Here is a 20,194-nt window from a genome sequence, read left to right on the forward strand (position 1 = left end):
TGCCTTGATTCAGAATAAAAGCAGAGGTGAATTAATTACAATAACTTCAAGTGTTTGTTTCAAATGGTGATCGTGGAAAATGGATCATCACATGGCTAGTCTTTATATAAGTCCCTGTAATTGGCATCTTTCAAGTAAATATTGGTTAGGCAAGGCATATGATTCTAGCCTACTATGTTAGTCTAAAGAATTTGTTGCTAGCAAGCAAAGATTGTTAATAGAATTAGGATCACACTTGATCTCAAGTAAAGCATTTGGAGATTAGTGAAGGATATATGCCTTGACACCCCTTTTAGCATATGATTCCCTGCAAAATGTACCACATGACCATAATTAAGATTCATTCTCATCGAAGAAATATAGAGATACTTTACCACGAACTGAAGTAAAGAATAAATACCTAAAAGTTATTTATCTGTCTGTGGGTCGGATTTGATTCTTGCCACTGGCCTAAGATTGCTCACATCCAAATACCAATACGTTGATATTTATACGTCTAAATATCTAGATTCAAAACTTGGTTCTTCCGTTTGCTAACTTGTTCTACCTAACACTTTTTGGACTTATCAGATATGCCAACCTCACTTGTTGATTTTTTTCTTTGTTGATTCATATGGCATACCATCGGTTCCACCAAAAAACGAAAGACATACCATCTGGTACATCTCAACCAAAGATGATTTGATAGGAAAATGTGGCACATTAGGATAGTATGGTCACATGGTACATCTTGTACACATATTATAATATGGGTGGACAACAACGTTTATTTTCCTCCCTTTTAGAGAATAGTATCAATAAATATCCACTTATATTATATCACGTGTACAAGATGTACCACGTGGTCATACTACTATAGTATTCTATAATCACTCTAGCTCTAGAGAGAATTAATTAATTTCCAATGGCTTCTTTGTTTTCAAAAGTAAACATTCTAAGGCACTCTATAACAAGTGTATTACTTGTTTATCCATCTTTATTCCTCCACAATTAACCATAAATGAAACAACAATTTCAATATTTTGGTAATAATACATGTTTTTTGTAATACAAAACAATATCGATCAAACAAAGTAAGGGATTTTGTAGGAAGAACCAAATTGGGTCAGTCCAACATTGCTTTGTTGCTGCAAGAAATTTAAGTGGGGAATTCACTTTAAATTTGCTGATCAACTTGAGCTTGAGGAGGTTCTTGTCCATCAGAGTTCATCATGAGGGCAATTTCAGCACGTGTTTTAGCTAATTGACATTCTGTATCTTGTATTTGTTGATGTAATTGGGAAATAACCCCAACGCAGCCATAGATAGGATCCTGTATTCTACACTGAGCCTCATAACACAAGGTCTCTGCTGCTTCAACTCTTAGATGGGGCAGGAGTTCCTGATAATTAATCATGAGAAAAATCACAGTTAGAGATTTAAATTGAGAAAAGAAATAAATTTTTAAGAAAAGAAATAAAAAAGCTTCAGCTCTTCAAATAGATCTGAAGAGAAATTAAAAAGTTACTACAATTATGCATTAAAAATTTCAGAACATGACCTTCTATTCATTTCTTTCTCAAATATAATGTCTTGCTGCCAATGTGCCTTCTCTTCTCCCTCCCACATCGTACTATCACTCTATCCTTACTGATCTTTCACATTAATTAATTTTCTTTTCTTTTCCAATCTTTGGTTTTTCAGTTGATTAGCAAAAATTGAGTCCAAATCTTTAGATCGTTAAACACCATGATCATGGCATGCTTAATGAGAAGAATTTTCATATAAAAGGATGTTAGTGTAGCAGTATCTTAAACTAATCATGTATTGTCATTTGAAAAAATTATCACTCGCGGTACCCTAGTAGTATAAGTAAGTTTTTACCGTGCTTAACTCTAGAATGAAAGATAATTACCCTCAGGATTCTTGGAAGCAACCAAATTCAAAGTAGTTTTCTTAAAATAAAATAAAATTAGACTTACCTAGAAAATAGAGAAAACAAAAACTATTGTATTTGTATGGATGCAGAAACATCGAAAGGATAGAAAGGTTTTGTAGGGTTGGGGGGCATGGCCATTGCTTAGTATTAAAAATAGTGAGGTGTCGAATTGGTATTATTACCTGGAGCACTTTGGCAACATTGCTGGCACCATAGATTCTATGAACAGAAGTGCATCTTTGAGGATCATTGGACGGAAAATAGGGAGAGAGTATGCAATCTGAAGGGCATCTCCTTCTCAAATACTTGCACGCAGCACAACGACCAGACATATTCATTTTGATCCAAATCTAGAGAATGATATCAAAATCTCATTCACATAGATTTTCTCGATCTTTTTTTTGAAGAAGATCAAATATTAACTAGATTTTTGGTGTCTTGAGGTATTTGTATTGAGGGCTATGTGTTAGCTCTACCTAGAGAGATTTCCAACGGCTACTTTTTTCTTTTTGAAATTGAAGACTTACAAGGAAATTTTCTTGGCATGGTAATACTAGACTCGTAATTAGGGTTTGGTTTCTCATAAAAAAAAAAAATTTCTCATATCGTAGTCTTCCATTCAGAAAACCAGTACCTTTCTTTTATTCGTCCTGCAACTTTATTTTGATTGGACCAACCCCGCTATTTGTTTATGGAAACTAACCAGAACGAGTTGACTGACTTTCATTTCTTTTTGTTAGTTTCTTAGTTTTGCCATAGCATGCTGCATGTGAAATAAGAAAAACCAAAAGTCACATAACCAATTATTTGCAGCTCTTCCTTTATCCCCGCGCGCATGATATATAATAATCCTCAAACTAGAGAAGATATTAAGCAGTGGTTGAAGAACATAAGTCCTATATCGGAAATTTGATAAAATAAAATAAAATATATAATGAATGGTCTCACTACTAATATATAATGAAGGGGCTAAATCCAAATTTCCACTCTTCAAAATATATATAACTATTCATGTATTGCTCGTATTCAAACAGTTTTTCCCCCAACTATCTAGACTCACATTTTGAGTCTGTAGCCTTATTAAATTGTTTTAAAATAGTTTTAACTCTAATGGGTCTACAAAAATGACTTTGCACATGAGGTAGTGGTTGTGCGAGTGGGCTCCACCAAATTTCAGTCCAGGCAAAACGTCGACTGCTATTCCACCCAAGATATTGACTGGATTGATATTTTGACTGGGCCTATACATGCATTAAGGGCTCCATCCAGGTTATATTGCCAAAATTTGACATTTGGCCCTCTCCATTAGAGATGGCGTTACCATGTATGAATCTACAAGGCCAAATGTTATAGTGCCTGACATTTTCTCGAGAAATTTTCACTTTCTATCAAAATGCATAAACTCTTTTAAAAAAAAAGAAACAAAAGAAGGGTTTGGCAAATAGAGTCTAACTCAGAAGAAAATGGTCTTCACTTATAGTCCAGTGGTCTCAGGTTAAACCCACATCTTGATAGCGTGCGTGAGAAACTCGCTCTTCCTTGTAATTTAATTTATTACTTGTATTTATAAAAATAAAATAAAAAAAAGAAACCTACGATTTCAACTTGAGAAACTTCTAAAATTAGGCATAGGACCGGCCTTGGGCGGGGCCCAATGAACCAAGGGGGCACAACCCTTTTTTTTTAAAAAAAAAATTTAAATAAGAAAAACCAAGTTTACCTTCAACATAAGAATTAAAAAGAGAGTCATAAAAGAAGAAAAAGAAAAGAGGCAATCCCAGCAGCCTCACGGCTGAGCTTCCACTCAGTGGCAGAGCCACGTAGGGACCAGAGGGGTCCTAGGCCCCTACCCAACTCTCTCTCTCTCTCTCTCTCAAGCAATTTCACTCTTCTTTTCTTTCTTTCTCTCTTTGTTTGTATATAATTTAATGTTGTGTATATGAATTGAATTGAATATTGAAAAATGATACATGGGTTATATATACAACAATCATAACTTGATGTGAAAACTGAAATTTAAAGCTTATTTCTTGATTTTTTTTTACTTTAGGCTATATTGGTTCAGGGGTTTGACAGTGATTTTCAAGAAGCTCTACGAGAACTTGTAGTGTTTATGCTCTCATTCCCTTTATTTTTATATTTTGCAAGATGGTCCCCTCTAACCTCAATTCCTTGCTCTGCCACTGCTTCCACTCCCATCCTCGCCCTCTCCTCTCTCTCACTCTTTCGTTTTGTTATATGCAACTTCACTCTCTTTCTCTTACCCCATTGACAAATCTTTCATTTTCATCATCTCCTTCTCTAGCCAAAACAAAATCTAACTTCACCCAAAAAAATTCAAGCCATAACCAAAATACAAAACCAAAATTTTCCAACCACAGACACGGATATGGATATGGCGATATAATACGACACGACATGGGGATATAGCAAATCTCTAAAAACTAGGATACAATATGTTATGGATACGGTTATTAAAAATATATGTAGCTTAAAACAAATTTTAAATATAAAAAAATTGAAAATATAGGCTTGTAAAATGGGCTTTCTTTCTGATTCTTTATATTTTTTTAGGCCTGTATAGCTTTTTTCACCCGACATATCCTTACGCGTGGCCCATTTTAATACTATTGCTTAAGACCCAAACCCATAAACAGATCTATGTAAAAAAAAATACAAATTTATAAATAAACCCAATCCTAGACATGTATTTATAAAAAAACCCAAGCACTATTTAAACATAAAAACACACCTAAAATCAACCCCAAAATCAACAATTGTATATTTTTTGGGTGTGTTTATAAATGAGTTTTGAGTGTGTGTAATGATGAGTTTTGGGTGTGTTTATAAAGTATTTTGGGTGTTGTATTTTTTTATAATTTTAGCCCCCATTTTGGGTGTTTTAGTGAAACTCCCTAAAAAAAATATATTACAAATCCTGTTTTAGCGAACGACGTCGTCACTTGGGATAATAAAGATTAGGTTAGTCGACATCTTCTCCTTCCTCGCGCGCGCTGATCTCTCTCTCTCTCCCTTCACACGCAGCGCCCAGGGTCTCCTCAACGGCAAACTTCGTCCGGAGGAACGTATCCGAAAAGTCAGATACTCGAGTCCGGAATGTCGGATACACATATCCGTTGACTGCGATAAGTATCCGATGCGTATCGGACCGTATCCGAAGCGTATCGTATCCAAACAAGTATCCGATACGGGATACGCCACTAAATTGGTGTATCCATGCTTCATAGTTGACTACCCATTTTCCCAAAATCGAATCTTTGCCTCTCAAACACTGCGAATCCGGGTGAAATTTTGAAGAAAAAGGAACTCGGTTGTCCAGTAAACCATGAAAGAAAGCATTTTGAGCATATACAATAGGTTTTGAGCGGCCCTGACCATGCACAGACCTCTGTAAGTACATTGTAGTTGAACGTGCATTTATACGGCATCAGCATAACATGACCTTGTTCGCATTTTTACTTCTTTTTACAGAGCGAGGGTTCCATTGCGGTCAATTGCAGATTCGCTTTTTAAGTCACAACCACAATACCATGTATGTTTTTATAATATATGGTTTCTGGGACAATTTCGTTAGAGAAACGAGTGGAAGTAGAATTCTAATTTTCTTCTTATCTTTACTATTATTGTTATATTCTGCTTCATTATCAGTGTTGTTTTTGCAGGGACGAAGAATTGGTCCCGACCGATTGGAGTATTCTCGAACTCTTACAACTTCAAATGGTAATGTTTCAAAATTCTTCAAGTTGTGCGGGTACCTAGATTAGTAAATATGCATGTTTTATAGTATGTATAGGTGCACTGTACCTATCAATTACTTGGTACTATCTCGGTAGTCAAATCAAGCTTGAACTGCAATTGTTAAAATTTCTTATAAAGAAACTCCAATTATTTCTAGTTGGCTTGACATATTTTTCTTCTCGTTTTCTTAGCCCTGGATATATCTTGAAGCAGGATAAATGTGCAGACCATTTACTTTATGTCTCTACAGTAACCTTTGGTTAATTTGAGTGCAAGATGATAAATGCAGGTCATGAAGTTTTGTGGCACAGCGCAGAATCAATTACCAGGTCCATGCAGATACAAATTATTGATGCACTACGCTTGGGTGAGAGAGGCAAAGCTTCCAATCTGCTTTTGAATCTTGGCCATGGGAATGATTCGTTAAGAGCTGATGATTTCATCTATATTCTTAATTACTGTGCTAAGTCACCTGATCCATTGGTAAGCTGAAGAACATGCAATTAGTTGAGACACACTGTGTATGCGTGTTTATGTGTCTGATTCTACTACGTGTTGTATACATTGTTTACGTAGGTTGATTTGTTTTGTTAGTGTTTAATCACACCATTTAACCTATATGTTTGACATACATAGGATTGAGTTCACTTGCGTGTTAGCTGAGATAATGAGAGTTAGTGCATTTGAGTTGTTGATATTTGTGCCTGATTATGGTAATGTGAAGAGTGTCAAAGGAAAACCTAGCAAACTATATATAGACACTTTCTGCACAATGAACATGTTTATATCGGTAGGATCACATTGCCAATTTTATTTGACTTAAATAACTTTCGAAAATGCCATTGCGAAGGTAAGGATGGTGTCCTACAATTTTTCTGCATGTCAATAGTTGCTTTTTATAGGTACTGGTCTCAGCATCTAAGTGTATCTTATTTGGCAGTTGTTTCCTTTTCATGCAGTTTGTCATGGAGACTTGGAGAATAATGGATGAAAAAGAGATTAGCCTGAATAACATATGCTCTTTGCTTATGGTGCAAGCTCTATGTAAAGGAGGATATTTGGAGGAGGTAGGATTCATGCTATATACTTAAAAGGTATTATCTAGCTAGCTTAGTCATCTGGTAATAGTAAAACTATCTTGGTAGGATTACTGTAATATTATTACTGTAGTTATCAGAACCACCATTAAGATGCAACCATACTTTTACCATCATTCTTTGTCAGTTGTTAATATTTTAATATTCTTGTGTCCACATTTGTTGTTCTTTGATCAGGCATTTAAGTTGATAAATTTCCTTGGAGAAAGTCCTGGCATCTATCCGGTTCTACCTATCTACAACAGTTTTTTAAGGGCTTGTGCCAAAATGCAGAGTATAAAAAATGCCAATCAGTGTTTGGACTTGATGGAGCATCAAATGGTGGGGAAGAATGAAGTTACATATTCAGAGCTTCTCAAGGTATGTAAAGCAAAACGGTTTTGTATTTGTTTAAATATTATTTTGTTCCTCTTTTCAAGCACAAAGCCTTTGACTCATCACTTTAACAACAGTTTTATTTTTTCTAACATGAGAATTGGTATGGGTGACTCATATAATGTATTTAGATTACTATTAATCTCCCCATTCATGGCTTCAAAGCATTTGTGTTGTACTGCTTCAATGTGCTTGTAAGGGGATAAAAGGATCAGTTTTAATTTCTTAGTGAAGCCCCAACTGTAGCATTAAACTTTTCAATCAAAAGTAGGTCTGGAACTATCCTGTTTGATTGACATTTTTCTCTTTGATGATGATGATGTGCTGCTCTCTTGAATATTTGCAATGTCCGTATGGTGATGTGAACAGTTTTCCTTGTTGTTCACTTTTACCTTGCATTTTGTGAAATATTGACAGTGGACCAATCTATTCTAAAGTTATTTGGGTCATTGATAGTTACTCTGCATTTTCATTTCTTTCAGCTTGCAGTTTGGCAGCAAAACCTGCCTGCGGCCCATGAAATTTGGAAGGATTATATCAAACACTACAGTCTGAGCATTATTCCTCTACGGAAGTTTATTTGGTCTTTTACTAGATTGGGAGATTTAAAATCTGCGTATGAGAAGTTGCAATATATGGTGACTTTAGCCATCAGGGGAAACACTCATGTTAATAAAACTTCTGAAGGAAAGTTGTATTCGTCAAGACTAGACATTCCTATACCTTCAATCTGTGAATTAGACTTGAAGAAACTTGATTTGGAGGAGAATAAACATTCTGTTCCTTCCATATACTGTGAGAATTTGGACGGCCATGCTGTTAATGCACAGTGCACTGCTTTTGGCTTGGGAGTTGGAGAAGTTGAAAATGTTCGAATGGATATGCTTGATATACATATAAGCCAGCCTGTTATGAAAATTTTGAGATGGTCGTTTAGTGATGTTATTCATGCTTGTGCACGATTAAGAAATGGTGGCTTGGCAGAACAGTTGATCCTACAGGTATAATAACCTTTCTATAGAAGCATCAACCTTTCTATAGAAGCTTGTGTTGGTTTGTGTAATATATTACAATGTCTGGAATTTTCCTTTTTATGTGCAAATCTTACATATGGTACCTTCACTGAATATGATATTCCCTTTTTTTTTTCTGGAAAAAAATGCTAAATATGATATTCTTGTTTGGAGAACAATGTAGTTATAAGCTTCAGAAGTTTAGTTTTGTATGTTTTTATTGTGATGGCTATTTTCTTTGTGGATTTCAACTTTTTGTTTTAGTTATGTGATTCTCTATCCTGCCCTTATTTATTTATTTATTTTGTATGTACCTCGTTCAGATATCATCTTATGACATACTAAAGGAGCCCATTTTTGTCTAGATGCAAAAATTTGGGTTGCAACCGTCAAGCCATACATATGATGGCTTTGTCAGAGCAGTTACTTCTGAGCGAGGTTTCAGTAGTGGAATGGAAATTGTAAGTTATATCGGTTTATTGCAGAGGCCAATCATCTTAAAAAGACCGATCTTGCAATTGTTGGCAATGTATTTTGTGCATTTTGGTTTTGTTTTTAATTAGAGATTTTTGCAACATTGTTGTTATCCTTCTGCAGTTAAGAATTATGCAGCAGAGAAATTTGAAGCCGTATGATTCTACTCTGGCAAACCTTTCTATAGGTTGCAGCAAAGTGCTAGAATTGGATTTCGCTGAGGCTCTGCTGGATCAAATATCTGAATGTTCATATCCACATCCTTTCAATGCTTTTCTTGCAGCATGTGACACGGTGGTGAGTCATATTTTATAGATCTGAATTCTCATATCAGAAAATTTTCTTTTATGTGGCCTTGTTAATTAAAACTTATAAAATTATAAAATTAGAATCCACCAGAAATAGGTAGTCTATGATGTAGGGTGCTGACCCTGGTCCCTATACAAAAGAAAAGAAAAGATCCTGGTCCCTGAACTTTTTGAATATCTCATAAGAGTAAGAGTAGAGTTAGTTTGATGCTAATTTAAGAGATTTAGTTATGGTTTTCAATATTGTGAATGTTAGGAAGAGCTTTGTTCGAGTTATGCTTCTTCATTCTTGTTCTCATAGGTAATGAATATTTTTGGCTCTAATAAAAGGAATTATGTAAGGGCATATCAAAACTCGGTATATATTGTAGCAGAGGGCAGCATGATAGAAGTATCAACGAGGATCAATGTTTTAAATAACGCGCCTCGGAATTTGCCTCGAGGCGCAGCTAAGTCACCAAAAGCGTATGCTTTTGGACTGAGGCGTACACCTTTCTTCGAGGCTTACTCATCCCCTCAGAGGCGTAAGCCTTTTAGGAAGAAGATGGCTCAGAAAAACAATGTCGTTTGGCCTGGGAGTTGAAAACCCAACATTAATATATATATATATATATATATATAATAAAAATAAAAATAAAAATAAACCATTTTTGGCTTCTCTGAGGTGATTTTCTAGTGTTTTCTCCAGCAACATAGTGGCTAGAACCACATTTACCGAATTTGAGATGGAGTGGGAGAGCCTTGGAGAGAGAGCCATAGAGAGGGAGCCATGGAGAGAGAGCCATGGGAGCTTTGAAATTGGGTCAGAAGTGGAGAGGAAGACATTGGGTCCTTCAATTTCATAAAGAGAGTGGGTGTTTCGAAGCAACTGTTGGAAAAAGGCTCGGGTCTTTCAAAGAATCTGCTATACACTATGTTTTATATATGAGTATTTAATAAGTAACAAATAACAAATAAATATTATACTATTTACTTGTGAGTATCATGCTATTTTTTCACTATAATATGTATTTTCATATATTTTTTTATTACGCTTTGAAATGCCTAAAAAGCTTACGCTTCGAGGCTTAGCCCTCACCTCATGGGAGGTAACGCTTTAGCGATTTAAAACCCTAATTAGGATATGTTTTTCTGTTTTCTTATTTTCGTCATCTTATGAAAGTTTCATCTGTTTTATGCTCAGTTGTAATTCTCCAGCACTTGAAAGCTTTTTTCATGTTTGTCTCCAGTAAATTCAAATATTGTTGCATGACTTATGCAGGATCAACCTGAACGAGCAGTGCAGATGTTGGCTAAAATGAAACAATTAAAAGTTATGCCTGATATTAGGACATATGAGCTGCTGTTTTCGTTATTTGGTAACGTGAATGCCCCATACGAAGAGGGCGACATGTTGTCACAGGTGGATGCTGCTAAACGCATTAATGCTATAGAAATGGATATGGCAAGATATGGTATTCAGCACAGTTATTTATCAATGAAGAACTTGGTAACCCCCTACCCTCATGTATACTTTCTTTTAGTTTAGAGAATGAAATGGAGTATTGATAGGTGGCATATTCCTGCCTCTGATTGACAAGGGTCATTGGTATGTATATGGTGGGAGACAGTATGGAATTTGTCTTCTGCTTGCACTGTACAACATAAGCATTTGTTAGTATCCTCTTTCTTTTTATCTTTTTATCTTTTTTTTAATTATCGATTTTATTTTTTATTTTTTATTTTTTACACTGGTTCCTTAGTCTCTGCTATGGTTAAGATGTTTTAGTGGTTATGATGTTTATCTATGGAAACACTGCATGAAACATGGTGCATAGTTTTGTACATGGAAATCTTAAGAATATCAGCATCTGATAACTGGACTGCACAGTTAGAAAATTTATGGTCTGATAGGTGACTGGATAAAATGTTGCATATTTTACATGGTTTATTAAATAGTGTAGGTAAGATAATACAGATTCTTCATTCAAAATGAAGGTATAAGGAGCATGATACACACTTTTTTATTTAAAAATTTCTATACGGACTTCATCTTTCACCTATTGCGGCTGTTAGTTCTGCTTGCAGCTAAGGAGAAAGGGAACAACGGATACTGTGATAGAATTAAAAAAATTGTAGCTGTGTGCATACAACACTAATGCCAATTATTTAAAGACGTACGTCATATGCATCATTACTTTTTCGAGGATATTGTTTCCATGCCTCTTAGGCCTGGTATCTGTAGTTATTTCCTTGAGCTTGCACATCAAAGTCTCTGGAAAAAGTTTTAAAAGGAGAACATACACCATCTACAGAAGGAAGATAAATTAGTGTTTAAAAACTTTCGTGTGCATGCAGGGTGTTTCACTCATGACTTCTTATTTTTGCATAAATATTGATTATATGAGATCAATATACAACTTTTGTGTTGTCTTCTAGAAGCTTATTTGCTTGGAAACAGTAAAAGTTGTGTTCTTTGTACTTGCCTCCTTTCTGCAACATGCCACCAAGGGGGCTGTTGTTATTTTATTTTATTTTTCCTTATCTGGAACCCTACTCTAGCATTCTTTCCTTTTCTTTTCCTTCTTTTTCCCCTGTCCCACCAGCCTCATCTATGACATTCAATTTTTGTTTTTCCAGTTGAAAGCGCTTGGAGCAGAGGGGATGATAAGAGAGCTGATCCAGTATTTGGACGTGGCAGAGAATATATTTTGTCGTAATAACATTTATCTGGGAACACCTATTTATAATACAGTGCTGCATTCACTTGTTGAGGCTAAGGAAGTAGGTGTTTTCATCACCATTGGTTTTCCTTCATTTGCAACTTCATGATATGTGGAATATTGGATCAGTGTTCATCTACTTTTCTGTTTCTGATGATTACATGCAGAGTCAAATGGCAATTAAGATATTTAAAAATATGAAGTCATTTGGTTTCCCGGCAGATGCTGCGACTTATCATATAATGATTGATTGTTGTAGCATTCTAGGATGTTACAGATCTGCTTGCGCATTGATCTCCATGATGTTGCGAGATGGCTTTTATCCACTAACAGTGACTTATACCGTTCTCATAAAGGTAGCTTTAATATTATGATTACTCGGTCTGAATTATCATGCATCTTAGGAAACTGCTACCGTTTATGTATGCGATTGAAAAGTGTAATTTTTCCAGCTCTTGATGCGCAAACTAGTCACATTTTAGTTCTGCTTTGTTTACACAAAAACCCCTTCCTTCATCCTTCATCGTGTTTTTTTAATTATTTTTTTCTGACTAGAGTATTTGCAATATATGAATGCACTTAATTTCTTTTCTTTTGTTTTTGGTCTGAGAATGTACTTCCATTTCAAGTTGAATTGATAAGCTATAGAAATTCTTCGATAGCCCATTGCGTGACCACATTTTTGGATGCAATAAGAACTCTTACAAAAAGAGAATTTTTTGTTGTCCCCATTAGTTTCATTTATGGAAAGTTCAGATGTTTATAATGACATTTAAATGAAGACAATTACTGAGTTCATTTTTTAAAAACGAAAAAAGAAAAACAAATGGAAAGTTACATTTTTGTCTTCTCTGAAAACACAAGTAATTTAATTAATGATGATGACTTTGAGGAAGATGTTGAATCTTGTTTTGTTCCAGATTCTGTTGGAAGATGATGACATTGAGGAAGCATTGAATCTTTTGGATCAAGCCAGTTCAGAACGCAATGAACTTGATACCTTGCTATTTAATACCATTCTTGAAGAAGCCTGTGAAAAGGTAAGATCAAAAGAGCAGCATGGTTCTCGATATACATGATCATAATTTGATCAACCACAAAAATTGTGGTTGCATTATTCGATAGTAATATATATTTTTCTTCTCCCCTGCAATAAATGTCAGGAAGTGATTGAGGTAGTTGAATTTGTCGTTGAGTGGATGCACCAAGAAAAAGTCCAGCCGGATCCAGCGACCTGCCATTTTGTTTTCTCTGCATATGCCAACAGTGGTTTTCACAGCACGGCCATGGAAGCGCTGCAGGTTTTGAGTATGCGCATGATATGTGAAGAAGATGGCAGCTTTCCAGAAAAGGCAGAATTTGAGGATGACTTCATCTTTGCTGAAGACACGGAAGCTGAATCACGAATAGTACAGCTTTTTAAAGATTCTGAAGAGAAGCTTGCTGTTGCCCTTTTGAATCTAAGATGGTGCGCTGTGCTTGGCTTCCCAATTTCATGGTCACCTAATCAAGGCCCATGGGTCAGAAGACTGTCATCTAACTACACTGCCAGGAAAGGGGCCACCTAATCATGATTTATATATAGGTGGCATTATGACTCCAGTGAGTTTCCCTTTATTATTATTATTTTTTGTTGTGGTCGAATGAAGTGTAAGGCCTCCTCAGGGAGGAAGGGGAGAGGGTGAGAGGCACAGATGAGGTCTTGATGAGGGTGTTAAATACCTAGTGCAACTAACTAATGTTGAATAAAAAAACAAGACCGCAGATATATTAGATTTGTATTAGGCTAGGCTATATTTGAGAAAATTAGGGGATGCCCTTTTATCTTTTTTGTTTCATTACGTTACTTTGTAAGTTACTGCTTGTATATTTAAAAGGGGAGGAGGCATGTTTTGTTGTTAATTTAACCAAAAAAAAAAGATAAAAAATGTATTGATATATTTTTTATGCTTTTTTATTCTTTCGCAAGTTTGCTTTGATCGCCATCTTCTGTTGTCATTGTACTTTTGTTGTGGTTCAAATCAGTGATGTCGCCATTTTCTCCGCAGGTTAGAATGAGCTGTTCTCCTCCAGGGAGGGAAAGAAGGGTGCTGCTGGCAAATTCTTTAAATATTTTCTTCCGATCCACATTTATGGTTTGACGTGTAGAAGTTCACAATTTTTTAGACAAAAAAAAAACTTGTAAAAATAAAACGATAATTTTATCATTCACAATTTATGGAATAAACAACATTACAAATTATAGTTGTTCACGATGAGTTTTTATATTTTTGCGTGAAAATGATAATTGGATTAATTAACAAGATGACTATTTACAATCTCCCAATTTAAACAAAAAATTATCACTCAAAAATTAAAACAAAAGATGAATAATGAAGAGAATTAACCTCATTCTCGGCAGATCAATCTGAATTTAATTCATAAATTTGAGAGTTACAATTACCTAAATTCATCACTGCATATCCATGAAAGAAAAATAAGAAACAAAACGGAATCATGTGAACATACCAACAACAAAACAATGCTAGGATGAAGATATATACCACTTTGTTGGTGATCTGCTGTTGCACAATCACAATCAAGCCATAAGAGTTTTTAGTGCACTGACCCAACCCTTAAAGATCATAAAATGGACCTGAAAAATAAGAAAATGAAAGAGCTGAGGTTGGTTGCCATTTGAATCAAAATGTGAATGCAAAACAAAGAAATTAGTTAGAAAAACGCACCAAGCTAGTCAAGAATGCGAATGTCTGGGATGTGAGCAATCTTGGACCAGTCCTCACCTGTTTCTTTCTGGCATCTTTGCTTTAAGATGGGGCAATTTTCAATTGTCAACCTTTTTAATGAGGCGAGGCAACGAAGCCCTTCTGGTAGTGATGTCAATTTAGGACACTTTGAAATATGCAGTCCCTGTAAAGAGATGAGGCGACCCATCCCTTGATCTGGTAGTGATACCAAATTAGGGCAATAATTAATTGAGAGCTCTTGGAGTAATGTGAGGTTTCCAATCCCTTCTTCTGGCACATATTCTATATCCTCAACGTCCCTAATCTCCAGATATTTTAATTTGGAGGAGGGAACAAATGAGGAGGGAAGGACCTTCCAGCTGCTTCTCTTTAACTCCAGTGTATCAAGATTTGGGTACAGCGGCATGGAAGTTAGGTTAGGACAATCCCATATATATAAAGTAGAAAGACAAGGAAATGAAGAAGCTGAAGCTGAAGCTGTTTCATTCCTCCACCATCCCTTGAGATTAGGGCAATTAAATAGACGAAGACTCTCTAAGGATGGAAAGAATGTCGTCGATGGAGAAGCAGCTGACATCATCATCATCATCTCATCATCGGCAAAGTCCTTAACCTTGTCTTCTGCTGATATGTGCTCCAAATTCCTTAACCCCCAAAGCACAAGCCTCTTAAGAAAAGGTAAATGATCCAACGGTGGAAGATGTTGGCATCTATCACAGCCAATCAATATGAGATTAACAATATTTGTGAGAGAATGAAACCAACTCGCAAACCTCGCACCCGGGTATCCCTCAAGGACTAACTCTTTTAGACTTGAATGGGGCTGCAGCGCTTCCATTGACTTAATAATTACATCACTCTCCTCCTCAACCGCATCACTATTTTCTCTTTCGATGCCCATCCAATGTAAAGTCAACGAATAGAGATGTCGTTTCTCCTTCAAAACTGCACCATCATAATTCAATTCTGACACCATATCTTTCTTGTACCCCAAATTTCTGATCTCCAACTTTCCTCTTAAATCTTTCAGCTTCCCCAACTCACTGAGCCCTGCACTGTCCTTGGACATGGAACTATTTTCACTAAAAACAAACATACTCAAAGTACGAAGACAAGTCATTTGGCCCAAGCCAGGAGGAATCCGAGCCAATTTAGAACATCCTTCCAAAACGAGATGCCTCAAGTTGATCAATTTCTTGATATCTCTAGGCAATTCCACAAGAGAGTCACACCATTTGAGATCTAGTGTTTCCAAATTTTGAAGTTCGACTATCCAATTTGGAAGTCTCTGAATGGGATTTTCACTAAGATCAAGATATCTTAAATGTTTCATTTTCCTAAGACATTTTGGCAATTTTGTAATTCCCAATTTATTCAAACTCAACATATGCAATGACTTAAAATTTGAAGCAATTGTAGCACAAAATGAATTATGCAATGACTCCTTCCACAAATGTTGGCTTAGGAAAAGAAAAGTCCTTAGCTTATGTGATTCCAGCAAGGATGTCGGTATTTTCCATTCCGACGAATCAACATCAAAATCGAAAGATACATGAAGAAGACGTTTTGCATCAAAATCAGTCTTATTGCCATCTATTATTGTGCTTCCCTCCCCTGCCACTTTAACAGCAAGTTCATTCATGAGATCATGCATTTTACAGCTTTTTATTATACCAAACTCATCTTTTTCTTCTTCTTGGAAAAAAGATCTCCAAACTAGTTCGTTATAATATTCATAACCAACATCTTCCAAGCACTCATTAGAAGACTTAACGAACCCTTGTGCCACCCACAGCTTAATTAAATTCTCTACGGGAATCTTATAATCAGGTGGGAACAAACTACAATAAGCAAAACAATGTTTCAAATGTGATGGGAGAACATCATAACTCAGCTGAAGTGTTGGTATAATATCATCTTCTTCTTGCCTTATTGTTGAAAGCTTGTTATTCTTGAATTTCAACCATTTAGTTTCTTGATGTTCGGAGTACAACATCCGTCCTATGGTCCTTATAGCAAGCGGAACCCCCTTACATTTTCTAGCAATCTCCTCCCCAAGGGCTTTAATGGTTGAACTCGTTGGCTCTTTTCCATCTTGGAATGCCATTTTCTTGAACAAATACCAAGACTGCTCTTCACTTAAACCCCTTAAGTTATATGGTTTAGATGTGTCTGTTATTTTTGCAACTTTTTCACTGCGAGTAGTTATTAGTATTTTACTACCTCTTGCACCACCCATCAACAAGTCTTTCAAGCTAAGCCATTTTCCACGATTATCATTCCAGACATCGTCTAACACAAGGAGGTATCTCTTCCCATCGATCTTCTTCCTAAGCTCATTTTGCAACAGATCAATGTCAAGGTTATCCGCTTTTAGGATATTCTTAACAAGTGCATCCAACTGAAATGAATTAGAGACACACGTCCACATTTTCAGCTCAAAATGGTTTTGAACCTCCTCATCTTTGAAGACGAGTTGGGCAAGTGCAGTTTTTCCCATTCCTCCAAATCCCACAATGGAAATGGTGGACACATTCTCTGTATTCTCTGTAGAGATGGGATCCAAATCCAACAAAAGTTGAATAATTGCTCTTTTATCTTCATCTCTCCCTATTATATTATCCTCGCGGACAAATGAGTGGGTGACCCTCTCTCTTATTACAAATCGTGCATCTTCGTGGTTCACTTGTAACTGACCAAATGTTCTATTCGAGGTAATCTCATGAAGTCTCTTGTCAAGATCTTTTATCTTATGACCAATTTTCAGCCCAAAAACAAGCTGGTTTGAGCTAGAGAAGAAGATGCATACCTGCTTTGACACTTTATTATTTCCAGGCACCATTTGTCTCCACTGAGCTTCAGTATAAAACTCATCGATCACGTCATCAGCTTCATAAACTGCATCTTCTACGCTTTGGAGCCACACTTTGACTTCATTATTGTTGGCTTGTTTTTGCTCAGCATCAAGAAGAACAGCTTGGAGTTGGGCAACTTTGTCCTTCAGCTTTTGGAGGTCATCTTTGACACCCCAAAGCAAGGCAATCTCTTGGAAAACAAGGGAGCCTAACCTTCCAATGATCCCTTCTGCAACGTTGAAGAGGACTCCTTCTGCCATTGGAGAAAGGAAAAGAGTATTCACTTGGAGAAAGGAAAAGAGTATTCTTGACGAAAGTTATTTGGTGTGGAACAGCAAGTGGAACAAGAGTAATAATAATTGGACAAAGGAAAGAGGAAACATACATCAAATCACGTGGGAAAGCTTTGAATATTTGGTGTGGAACAGCAAGTGGAGCAAGTTGAAGAAATGTTTGACTCAAACATGCTTTCGGTGGTTTTGACATTATTTTAATGAAGGAGTCCAATTGGTTGGTGACATGTGTGATATCCGTTGGTGTTGTTCACTTTGAGAAATAAGCAATCCGTTGGTGCTTTATGTCAACAACAATAGATGCCATTGCCAGCTATCTTCTTTCATATTAATCTCTATTTTTATATTAAATTACTAATACTATACAATATCATGTAATGTAATGGTTTTCATATCAATTATTATCTTCTATAGGCATGCCAATTTATTAATTTGTTTTTAATTTCTCTAAGCATATCAATTATTTATTTATTTATTTATTAGGCTTTTCAAGCCAGTTATGTTTTGCATAATTTTACATTATAATTAAGATATCAACTATAACATAATGTGTGCAATTAATATTTTATATAAAGAAAGATAAAATATAATATTTTGAAGTTGGTTTTAGGTTTGACTTAAATAGACGAGAGATTAATACCTATTATGGAAAGTTTAATTTGATTGGATTAATACCGGTTACATTTTCCAAAAGGGGAATGCTAGCTATATTTCTCATTTGATCTCATCCCATTGAAATAATTTGATAATGAAACCCACTTATCTTTGAGGCTTCCTTTTTAAAATCATATATGTAAAAAAGTCAACCATATCGAAAATTATTTAGACATTTTTTTTGTTATAAAATAAATAGACGAGCTTAATATTTTGAATAGACACAAATTTGACCTTAAAAATTAACGATTTCAGCTATCGTACAAGTTACAACACACTAAAAAGACGAAAAGGAAAAGATAAGGCAGTTCATTTTTAAAAAAATAATAAAACCATCATATACAACCTATCTGAAACAAGTTCGAAATAACTAAATAATGCTACAAGATCTTTGGAAGTTATGTATTATTATTACATATGGCCAATTTAACAATTATAAATTTGTATATAAATTTTTATGGTATGAATTTGAAACTTGGTAGAATTATTATTACAACTTACATCTCGAGGAGAATGTGTGTCGTGTTGTAGTGGAGCCAGCTGTCACAATTAACACAAACAAATAAAATTCAGCAGAGAGGGCCACCACGTGACTCTTTTCCTCTCCCAAACCAACAGCCTGGGTTGGTTTCTGTCCCTCCCTCCTAAAACTAGACCAATGGGGAGCGAGAGACCTACGCATTCTTCTACACGACAAACCCACCTAACTCCCAAAAAATAAGGGCCAAAAACACTTTTCCTCAATAATCTCAAAATGCCAGCTGGGAAGCAGTACTTTTCCATGCTGGCATCACCTTCCACGTGTCAGACAATGACTCCCCAACTCCCCTGCCACATTGGCTCTCTTGTTAGGCTTTGGTAGGGCCCATGAAATTGCTTAGTCCCAGGTAGAGAGATGCCGTCATAGTTGGATTTGGGACCAAGCAATGTATAATTGTGTTAATTAATTCATTCCTCTGTTTCGCAAATGGGTTCTTTCTTGAGTGCATGTTCATAGAAAAACAAAATGAAAAATTACTTCTGTAACCAAAAATAAATATTTAAAAAAAAAAATTATTACTTTGCACTTACGCCAAAATGCCCAAAACCAATGTGGTTGTAGGTAGGGACTAGGGAATAGCAAATACTTAATGAAGAAATGCTTCACAATGAAATGATGCATAAAGATTAAAGAAATAGAGACAAAACTAATGTAAAACACCAAAAAGAGACCATTATATATGTATACTCATTTAAGCTAAGATCCGTTAAGTGTGGAAGTGGAACATCCCAACTAAAAATACAAAATAAAAATCTTTTAGGTTTAGCTACTGTTTCACATACGAAAGACTATTTTGTATAAGTAAAACTAAATAAACGAGTAAGTAATCAAAATTCTAAAATATGTCTTTAAATACCTTAAAATTTCTTCAAAAATTTTCCCCATCATTTCATTCCACATTTTTTACAAATTCTATCACATTCTCTACTTGTTATCAACTTTCCACACTCACAAAAATATTATCCAAAAAAGCACTGGGCTTTGGGAACACATCTTACAAAAATACACAGATGAAATTGTGAGATATTGAATCGAAAATACTTTATTTATTGACATTTGAAGATGAAGATAAGAGATGCCACGTCGACAAAAATCTAATCGGAAATCTGGATAATTACTCCAAATTCCATAAATAGCAATTGGAGAAAGGAAAAGAGTATTCTTGACGAAAGTTGATAGAGTTGTTTGGTGTGGAACAGCAAGTGGAGCAAGAGTATTAATAATTGGACAGAGGAAAGAGGAAACATGCATCAAATCACACAGTGCCACAACAAGTCTTTCCGCATGGGTCGTTGTCTTGTGCTGCATATGCATGCCAGCTTTTTTTGTCTGTGTTGTAGCCTTTTGAAAGTGCATTCCAACTTTGTTTTGGCACCGCATGGCCAGGCCATATTACTTTTCTGTGCCTTCACATGGCGATGGGGACGGTGTCGTCAGAGTTTCTGAGAAATTGTCGGT

The 20,194-nt window shown here is 35.7% G+C and overlaps 2 protein-coding genes across 5 annotated transcripts; one reads left to right on the forward strand and one right to left on the reverse strand.

Moving 5' to 3' along the window:
* Positions 1-4,876: 4,876 nt before the first annotated feature.
* On the forward strand, positions 4,877-13,898 carry LOC103343740 (pentatricopeptide repeat-containing protein At1g76280-like). Of its 3 annotated transcripts, XM_089051945.1 has the most exons (15): positions 4,877-5,329; positions 5,411-5,471; positions 5,602-5,659; positions 5,967-6,160; positions 6,637-6,744; positions 6,952-7,134; positions 7,632-8,150; positions 8,528-8,623; positions 8,760-8,933; positions 10,206-10,433; positions 11,564-11,707; positions 11,814-12,002; positions 12,567-12,686; positions 12,810-13,248; positions 13,695-13,898. In XM_089051945.1, the coding sequence occupies exons 1-14, from the start codon at positions 5,316-5,318 to the stop codon at positions 13,212-13,214; spliced, it is 2,493 nt and encodes an 830-aa protein (XP_088908071.1). In that variant the 5' UTR covers positions 4,877-5,315; the 3' UTR covers positions 13,215-13,248; positions 13,695-13,898. The 3 variants fall into 3 exon arrangements, with proteins under 3 accessions (XP_088908071.1, XP_088908070.1, XP_088908072.1); XM_089051944.1 differs by lacking the exon at positions 13,695-13,898 and having other exon boundaries at positions 12,810-13,631; XM_089051946.1 differs by lacking the exons at positions 11,814-12,002; positions 13,695-13,898 and having other exon boundaries at positions 12,810-13,631.
* Positions 13,899-14,019: 121 nt separating this feature from the next.
* LOC107882073 (disease resistance protein RGA2-like) lies at positions 14,020-17,597 on the reverse strand. 2 transcript variants are annotated; one of them, XR_016126879.1, is made up of 3 exons: positions 14,373-17,597; positions 14,190-14,281; positions 14,020-14,101 (listed from the first exon to the last, which is right to left on the reverse strand). XR_016126879.1 is itself a non-coding variant. In XM_089051943.1 (2 exons), the coding sequence occupies exon 1, from the start codon at positions 17,506-17,508 to the stop codon at positions 14,377-14,379; it is 3,132 nt and encodes a 1,043-aa protein (XP_088908069.1). In that variant the 5' UTR covers positions 17,509-17,597; the 3' UTR covers positions 14,020-14,281; positions 14,373-14,376. The 2 variants fall into 2 exon arrangements, 1 of the variants encoding a protein (XP_088908069.1); XM_089051943.1 differs by having other exon boundaries at positions 14,020-14,281.
* Between the last annotated feature and the right edge of the window lie 2,597 nt (positions 17,598-20,194).

This window comes from Prunus mume, linkage group LG5 (assembly GCF_029339155.1).
Source record: "Prunus mume cultivar Tortuosa linkage group LG5, ASM2933915v1, whole genome shotgun sequence".
NCBI lineage: Eukaryota > Viridiplantae > Streptophyta > Magnoliopsida > Rosales > Rosaceae > Prunus > Prunus mume.

Bases quoted from the DNA above. Each gene is read 5' to 3' on its own strand.
- LOC103343740 (XM_089051945.1), top strand. The intron at 8,934-10,205 runs GTGAGTCATATT...TGACTTATGCAG, and splicing joins TTGCAGCATGTGACACGGTG to GATCAACCTGAACGAGCAGT. The intron at 12,003-12,566 runs GTAGCTTTAATA...GTTTTGTTCCAG, and splicing joins CTTATACCGTTCTCATAAAG to ATTCTGTTGGAAGATGATGA.
- LOC107882073 (XM_089051943.1), bottom strand. From the start codon at position 17,508: ATGGCAGAAGGAGTCCTCTTCAACGTTGCAGAAGGGATCATTGGAAGG.